The sequence below is a fragment of the Chanodichthys erythropterus genome, chromosome 17, assembly GCF_024489055.1.
Source record: "Chanodichthys erythropterus isolate Z2021 chromosome 17, ASM2448905v1, whole genome shotgun sequence".
NCBI classification, from domain to species: domain Eukaryota; kingdom Metazoa; phylum Chordata; class Actinopteri; order Cypriniformes; family Xenocyprididae; genus Chanodichthys; species Chanodichthys erythropterus.
The window spans coordinates 6,056,523-6,065,921 of record NC_090237.1 but is presented as its reverse complement, the minus strand read 5'-3'; the positions used below and the strand labels follow the sequence as shown (position 1 = coordinate 6,065,921).

General features: G+C 37.8%; 1 protein-coding gene across 1 annotated transcript; it reads right to left on the bottom strand.

Moving 5' to 3' along the window:
- Positions 1–769: 769 nt before the first annotated feature.
- On the bottom strand, positions 770–2,116 carry LOC137005101 (uncharacterized). The gene is made up of 3 exons (XM_067365884.1): positions 2,003–2,116; positions 1,690–1,814; positions 770–1,525 (listed from the first exon to the last, which is right to left on the bottom strand). The coding sequence occupies exons 1-3, from the start codon at positions 2,003–2,005 to the stop codon at positions 919–921; spliced, it is 735 nt and encodes a 244-aa protein (XP_067221985.1). The 5' UTR covers positions 2,006–2,116; the 3' UTR covers positions 770–918.
- Between the last annotated feature and the right edge of the window lie 7,283 nt (positions 2,117–9,399).

Genomic DNA, 9,399 nt, shown 5'->3' with positions numbered 1-9,399 from the left:
AATCAGGGAACACAAAGATGAACACTGAAGTAAATCAAGCTTTTTGAACAAGAACACAGATTCCAGACTTTAACCCACTATCTCCCATTACTATAATTATATATATTTAACCTTACACATGCTTTGAAGGCAAAATGGGGTCCAACCCAGTACTAGCAATGTGTACCTAATAAAGTTTCCAGTATTTTCCTATCACAGGAGAGCTGTCTGTTAGATCAAATTTTTCTCATGGCGAGATGTGGCAACACTGTCTATACCAGTCGATACAGTCATGTGTAACCCTTACTGTCTAAAACTGAAACATCACTGAAAGCTGTTGCAATCATCATCAATTTGTATATCTGCTTTTTCTCATAGTTGTGTCTATGGAATAGTCTGTCTTTATTTTCTGTATTACACTTAGCCTCATTTTCCATTTTTTTTTTCCAGTGTGTTACCCAGAAAGCAATTTCTGCAATTTCTTTGTTTGTTTAAAATAGATTAATCTCAGAGACCTTACGTCGGCACCCACTGTGTCTGTCTTCGTTCACCCCAACAGCTGCATTAAGCTTGTTTTTTTTCTTGTCATTTATGTTAACAATGTACCAGAGTTCTCAAATAAATACAAACACTCATACATCTGCACTGTTCACAATAAACCACCTTTTGCAATTTGCCTATATGAAAGGCCTTCTTATATCCTCCCTTTTGACTTTTTATGACACACATGGGTGTGTTTATGTGCTTTATACTTTCATCTTGAAATAAAACTCAAACACAAAGGTGCCAAGCAGAAGAATTTTATTTGTTGAAGTAGGAAGCAAGATTATTTTTGAAATGCATTTTACTTCATCTAAGCATGCTGAATTTCAAAACAAAGGATAGTAGATCTTAACACAGAATCACATGTGAAAGAAATGAATGTTACTAACATAACTGTTAGATCTCTTTTGGAGGCAAACATTTTGCATCTATGGGAGTGTTTCCTTCCCCTTTACAAGCATAACACTCATTCTCACTCACACAGCGGAAAAGAGGAACATGAGCCACAATCTGCTTAAACTTAGTCTGAAGATCTTTTTCTTTGTCAAACTTCCAGAAATCCTTGAAGACAAAAGCTTTAATACCATCATGATCTTTCCAGTTCTTCAGAGCCTCTATAATGCTGTGACTGCCTGTAGCACTTAGACACGTGTCAACACAGGGAGAATCAAATGTGTAGAAAACAGAGCAGCCGTCTTTTCTTTTATTCAAAAGTTTGGTCATAGGCGAGTTGTCAGCAGGATTCAGCAGGAGAGACTCTGAATGCATGTTGTATTGCTTCTTTTTACTAATTACAACCTTCCTAGTTCCTGCAGCGATGAGCTCTGAACCTTGGTAAAGTGCGTTTGTTTCATCAGTAATTGCATTTTTCACGTTCAGAGCATTCTCCTGAGTCAGGAAGTTGTTCTGCGCAGGAAAGAAGTTCTGTTGACACTGATGCTTCGGCACATTGATGGCTGCACCGTACTGACGAGCATGTCCATCTTTATCGACTCTCTTATAGCTGGAAAACAGTAAAGTACTAAAATCAAGTATTTAAGGTGACTAATGATGACACACTCCCATGTTTTGAATCCATGGCCATTTGACCGAGTGCTTCTCATTTCTGTTTCCTCTTTGCTTAACTGTAAACTTTTCATTTTTAGTAGACATTGGAGACAGACTTACTTCTGCTCAAAGAAGTTGATAATACGGCCGAGAGTATTGATGTCCACAGTGTCATCTTCAACACTTTCTGTCCAGTTGGGAAGCAGAAAGAGCAACAGGAGTCCACTCAGAAACACAGTGAACTTCTAAAGTCACAAAACAGCACACACACACACACACACACAGAGAAAAACAAAATAAATTGATAAATATCATGTGCATAGTTCATTATAGTAGAAAAACAAGCCCATTCAAAGTGACCTGCACATATTACCTCTCACCAACACCACTATCTATTAATAATAATTGCTAGTAAATCCTGAATGTGACTGACCATGTTTGTTGTTCCAAATCTTCAAGCCCAGAGATGATGTGTGAGTCTTCAAAGAAAAAGGATTGATAAGAGTGAAAGAGGAAGGGAATGGGATTTATTCTGAGTCAGGACCAGCCCTCTTCTTGGAAAAAAAAAAACAAAACATAACATTTCTAAGAAAACTGCCTTACTCACTGACTTTCACATTCTTGAACAATGTCATTGGCCTTTTTTGTTTGTATGGCTCAGTAACATAGGCGGAGTGTGTGTAAGGCTGGGCAAGGCTTAGCCATGGACTTAAAGGATTAGTTCACTTTCAAATTAAAATTTCCTGATAATTTAATTTCAGTGCAGCTTCAAAAGGCTTTAAACGATATGACGAGGAATGATGGTCTTATCTAGTGAAAAGATCGGTCATTTTCAAAAAAAAAAAAGAAAGAAAAATTGTATACATTTTAACCATAAATGCTCATCTTAAACTAGCTCTCTTCTTCTCTTTTAGAATTAAGTGTATCACTGCCCTCCACAGGTCAAAGTTTGAACTAAATTGTCATATACAATATGCTAGTGCAAGTATATATCAATTAGTTCAAACTTTGACCTGAGGAGGGCAGTAATACACTTAACAGTGTCTACACTGCCGGAATTCTAATAGAAAAGAAGAAGAAGAGAGCTTCTATGGTTAAAACGTATATAATTTAAAATTTTTATTTTAGAAAATTAGCGATTTTCTTTAGATAAGACCCTTATTCCTCGCCTGGGAACTTTTGAAGCTGCACTGAAACTGTAATTTTGACCTTCAACCGTTTGGTGCCCATTGAAGTCCACTATAAAGAGAAAAATCCTGGAATGTTTTCATCAAAAACCTTAATTTCTTTTCAACTGAAGAAAGAAAGACATGAACATCTTGGATGACATGGGGTCAGTAAATTATCAGAAAAATTTCATTTGAAAGTGAAATAATCCTTTAAGACTAGTGTCGAAGTTTCTCACTCAAACACTGACTGCTGCTGCTTTTAGGGGGAAAAGCTGTCTATGCTGGTCTAGGATCAGTTTTCCCATAATAATAGCAGATTAGGAGGTTGTGCTTTTGAGAGCATAAAAGGTTTCTATTTACAATGTGTTTTGCAGCATTAAAGGTACAATTTGTGATATTTTGTCCACGGCACTGTAGTAATGTGGTTTCTACGTCAGTAAAGGCGGTAACAAAGGCGGTAACTGACGTCATTGACAGGCGACTACACTGCCCCGTGTCACTGTTTAGAATGGGAATTTTCTCATGATTTACAAGTAGTTGAAAACATTAAATATATTGTTAGTAATCAGCTGGACAAAATATATAACACTAGCCTAGTGGTTTTTGGATATTTTACTGCAAAAATCTTACATATTGTACCTTTAAGCAGTGTAGCAAATCACAAACAAATATGATTTCTTGAACGCAATGGCCAATCAGACATGTTTAAGTTAGTATCTACTCACCACTCAAAACACCAGTTTTTGTCCAGTTCTGCATGCTCGCAAATCCTCTCATTATAAGTTAACTTGTAACACACTAAGTGTAGAAATTCAGTCAGCTTCATTAATTATAGCGGATCTTTGTGAGATTGCGATGAATTGAGATGAGTGACAGCTTTTTAGTAATTATAAAGGAACGCTCTTTGCGCTCTTTCTAGTCGTGCACAGCTCAGACCTCAGACTGTTCACTTAAACTCACGGCAACAGTGTAAAAAGTAGCCCAATTCTGGGGGAAAACAGTGGACTTGGCAACACATTCAGCGGTACGTCATATGGCGCAGCTGTGCTTCAGGCGACCCGGCTCGAGGTTTCTCAAGCCAACATCAAATTTTGTTCACAAAATTGATATTTGCTATACTATTGAATATTTACTTTTTCGTTCTGTGTAATTAAAGCTTTGAAGCTTCATGAAGCAGTGTTTTGAAATCGCCCATCACTAGATATTGTTGAATAAAGGCTTTTTTTTTTTTTTTTGGCGCACAAAAAGTATTCTCGTCACTTCATAACATTAAGGTTGAACCACTTTAGTCACATGAACTGTTTTAAATATATCTTTAGTAACTTTCTAGGCATCTGAAAGTGTTCATTATCTTGCTGTCAATAGAGGCCTCGCTGAGCCGTTGAATTTCATCAAAAATATCTTAATTTGTGTTCTGAAGATGGTCTTACAGGTGTGGAACGACTTGAGGGTGAGTAATAAAGGACATCGTTTTCATTTTTGGGTGAACTAACCCTTTAAGGTGCGAGGTGTCCTGGTTAAAAAATAAAGTTAAAAGAAACCTCAAGTGGCCTCGGAAAAAGTAGAAACAGGAATAAAATATTTACCTGTAGGCCTAATCCAACCAAACCTGCAAATCCATCCTATTGTGTATACCATGACATTAACCACAGCTTGACATTATATTTGTCAAGCCACCATGGTTTCTTTGAAATATCTTGGTGTACAAGGTAAATACTGCTGAAAATGAACATAGTATATTTCAAAGCAGTCTAATCTGACATGATCACCATACTATGGCACCAACGACTACTTTTTTTTTTTTAAAGAAAATTTTGATATTGATGTGTGGTAGAGAAAATAACATGTATGTTTGTGTGTATTCCGCAAATAGACAGGACATTGTTGACACCCTAATTATCATCATAAGACTATATACTTTGAAGATTTTTATGGTGTGCATAGCAATGTTCAACTTTTTTTTCTTTGCCATTTCTTAATTAGTTGTTTTCCAGGCTGTAGAAAACTGTTATTTCAGAATGTTAATGGACTTAATGTCTCCGCGATCAAACTTGAAAAGATGAAGTAGCATTATTTTAGAGTTGATTTGGTGGTAGAGTCGCAGGTGTAATCACACACCAGTAGGGGGCAGCATTGCAATAGAAATAAATCAGCAGGTATCTGGGGAAACGCAACAGTTGTGCAACAGTGTGCATAAATATGAAATAGATAATGAGAGAGGGGAAAACTAGAAATTTAGACCAGTATACATGTGAACAGTTTAAGGAAGTATTTAACTGTACTAAATAGTGCAGAGCCAGTGGAGCTTTGCTTTGAATCCATTTTTGTTGTTGGAGAAGAAATTCACAAGCTACCTGGTCAGATTTACCTTGAAAGATGAGCTAAATGATATTAGCTTCTTATTTAACTGTTATATGAAAACAGTATCACTCACAATCACTGCTGTTTCAACAGCTCTCTTGCCTGCAAAAAAAACAGCATTGTGTCATATGATTTTGAAAATGTTAAACCAAACTGAAGCACAACAAATTGTAGAGCATATCAAATGACTTTCATGCTCATTATTATTTTAATAAAAAAGGTATTTCCCTCTAATTATAGAAGAATCAACAACAAATGCATTTCCCATATGAGAGCGTAATCAAGTCAAGGCACATGTTTGAGGATCGGATGAAAAACAGACTGTAGTTTTATTTTCATCTGCCTGAGCTCGTCCTCTCTCTCTGTGATGAACATGTGCTAGACCTGTGAACTTTACACTTTGACCTCTCAGATGATGGAGCAGGGTGAAGGAGAGGTCTCTGTTTGAAGGTTGGCATTTACAGGGGAAGACAGCGGGACAAAGGAAGCTTCTGAGAGAGCCAGTGAAAGAAAGAAAGATGCATGAGTTTGACATAAAATAGCATCTGTCTCCCTGTCCGTTATTCTGGAGGTGTTTTGAGGAGGTTTTCAGGTGAAGTGTTTGATCAGCTGAGGAAGAACAGAGACATGAATCATCCTGGAAAGTGTGAAACATCAGTTATGAATGCAAACAGATGTTTGAGAGATGTATAACTTTGTTTTGTGTATTATAATGACAATTTGAGTGAATTGTGATGACAATATACAGACTAATTTAAAATCCTAAACTTTTTGCTTTTATGAAAAGCCATATTAGCTTTATGAATCTATTTTGCAATTGACAATATCCATTGGTGCACGCACAGACAGGGTTTATTGTCATACAGTGAATGATTTAATTAGGCAAAATGTCTGGAGGATAAAGATATGCAATCACACACACATACAAAATAAATTAATAAAAAAACATTCAGAGTTTTTGTGGCTGTATTGTCTTATTATTGAGCATTTTTAGTTTTTAGCAGAAGAAAAACAACAGTTTAGTGTGGGGAATGGATGCATGAGCACATTTTATATAGCAATCTTAAGCATATCAGATAATATCAAATCAGTAGAAATATATTTATTAAAAATAAAAAAAGTCATTTTTCACACTGCATCTTTGCAACACCACGAATAACAGCACCGCTAGGCTATAATAAAACACATGGTTTCTAACTCACTTAGAAGGTATACTATGTAGACTAAATTTCTTTTAGTTCAAAATTAAGTCAATACATCCGTCTTCCAAAATGTTTTTGTCTTACCCTGATTCACTATGAAAAGCTGTTTCTATCTTAGACCTGACGGGATGCTTTTAGCGGGAAATTGTGTGCATACGTCACTCGCCCGTGCGTGTCTTATATCTGTAAAAGAAAAGTTGCTCCGGCTACTTTGACTTGTGACTAGTGTGAAAGTGGCTAGTTGTCACAACGAGCGAGAAAGGTTGAAATGGAGCAGCTAAATCTCTCTCTCCGGGGAATCACCCATTTTAAACAAACGCCGAACAAACGAGAGTCAACAGAAACATAAGTGTGGTAAAAGTGACGTGGAGATGGCGTTTCTTTACTGAACAGGTGAGTAAGGTATTTCATTGAGCAGATATATTGCCATATGTATCTCTTTAACGGGTTTAATTGACAGTTCGCGAAGACCCGCCCCCTATAGTTACTGTTGATATGTCCGACAAGCCATGGCGCTGTCACATGTTCTCACGCAGTGAAAAATACAACACGGAGCAAAGAGGAAGCTGACAACGCGTCGACAGACAGGTACTTTTGATATACAAAGTCTCAAATTTCAAATTTTGTATTTTTAAAGAAATTTAAACAATAAATACCTTTATGTGGCTCTTTAATGTGTCATGATAGATTGCTGTAGTGCCTCAGATCAAGCGGCTCATGAACCGATCATATCTTCTTAAAAGTTAATTAATATCATCAAATAAACATGAATGAACCACATTTCAACCACAGAAAGACGTCAGTACATATCAGTTTTCAAGTTCAAGTCCACCAACGTTAATCTACTAAAAGCAGGAACACACCAAGCCGACGCCGACGAATAGAGGCGACTAAAGCAGACTGTGGGGTTGGCTCATGTCGGCAGCATCTGTGTCCAAAGTTGGCCTGACACACCAAACCAAGGCCCTGTCCCAAATGGCACACTCCGGACTTGTGGACTTCCTCAGAGTCCACACTTTGGTGACGTCATGTAGTGCAAACCTATAGGGCCCTTGGCATGAGTCTACAGGGCGCATTGAGAGGTATTTTTGGGACAGACTCGATCGTCACGCCGGAAATAACGGTCTGGTTGTTTTTTGACAGGAACTGCAGGTTCGGGGAGTATGCTGCCTATTGTTGTTGTTGTTTTTACCATTTTACCTCTCCATACAGAGCCGAATAAACTGAAAGATCATCTCATCAGTCACTTTATTAGATAAATATCACAAATATCTTATACAAATATAATATTTAACATTGAGAACAGGTTTCTTTTGTTTTGCAACATATCTCCATGTCAACTACACAGCCTGCTTTTGCTTAATATATAAATGCTTATTTAAATAATGTATACAGTTGTAATAATACATAATGTTCCATTTGAACTAAGATTACAATTTTAACACATAATAAACATGTGCGTGAGTTTCAGATGATTTTACAGGTTTAAATATAAATACTAAGTTTGCATATGACTCAGTAAATCCCTTGAAATTCTGTTCTATTTATTTAATGAATCGTAATGCGATCGTATTATTAAACGCGCTATTATTATGTTTCAGATATCAACCACTGGTCAATGACCATAATGTTTGTATAAACTGTAGGTAACAACTGGTAAAATGTACACCTAGGTCATAAAAAACGTAATAATACCTACACTTAAATATTTTCTTCTCATCCATGTCATCAATCTCCTCCCATCCGTTGTCTGATTGGCATTTCGCAAGAATTCCTGGGTAGTTAAAGTGTGCGGAGCCTGCATCTATGCAGGCTTCCCTGAAGACCGCTTCAAGGGTACAAAGGAGGCACTGCTGAGCACACTTCAGAGCGTTAAAATGCTGAATGGGACGGCCTATGGACTCGTACACTCGGCGAGCACGCGCATTTTAAGTCCACGAGACCGAAAGTCCACATGAAGTGCGCCATTTGGGACAGGGCCCAACACTCGAAAGCCAACGTCCAAATAGCACGTCAGTTCTGTGCCTGCGTGAGATGAAATGCCTTTCTGAACCAGCAGGTGGCAGTAGCTGAACAGCCAATCAGAATGACCACATGCCCCGAAGGACCGATGAGCTCCGACGCTGATTCAACATTTCGAATCGGCCGAAAAAAAAGGCGACGAGGACCAACTTCAGCCGACGTTGCGGAACACACTGAGAAAACGTAGTTGGCCGACGAACAAAAACTGCCAGACGGCCGACCGTCGGCTTGGTGTGTTCCTGCCTTAACTCCCCTGGCGGATTTGGTGTTACGATTGGTTCAATTACCTGTCAATCAAACTCCCGGCGAAGGGTCAATTGTAGGCTTAAAGCATTATCTTTAGGGTTGTTGTACAGCTGTGCTGGAATTTATTTTCAAGGAAATACCGTGTCTGTTAATGGGTAAAGCAGTACGGTCTTCAGCTAGTCAGCTTGGGATCCTTTCCATCACTGGTTATATCTCTCAAGCAGCCCAGGCGCTTTAGAAAAATGTACCTGAGGGAACCTTTTTGCAAATATGTAGCGCCATGTATGTTTCAATGTGAAAATGTCCACTGAGTGGCGCTAAAAGCGTGTTTAGTTTTTTTCTGAAACAGATGAACGTAAATATGGTAGGCCTACATTTTATATTACAATGGATCTGTACATATCACCGCAGTTCTGATTTAAAATGTCTGTTTAGTGACGCTAAAAGTGTAATGCTCCATTACGTTTTAAAATAACCATCAACACTACACCTAAACCTGCCCGATAGTGTTAAAGGATTATTTCAAATGAAAATTAGGCTACCCAAGCTTTACTCACCATCAAGACATCTACGGCTTTCTTCTTTCTGATGAACATAATCTGAGAAATATTAATAAATATCCTGACGCATCCAAGCTTTATAACGGCAGTAAGTGGGATCAACGAGTATAAGATGAAAAAAAATTCCTCCATCCATCGTAAACGTGTAATCCACACGGGTCCGAGGGGTACATAAAGGACTTCTGAAGCGATGCTTTTGTGTAAGAAAAATATCCATATTTAACAAGTTATGAAGTAAAATATCTAGCTTCCGCCAGACCGCCTTCCGTA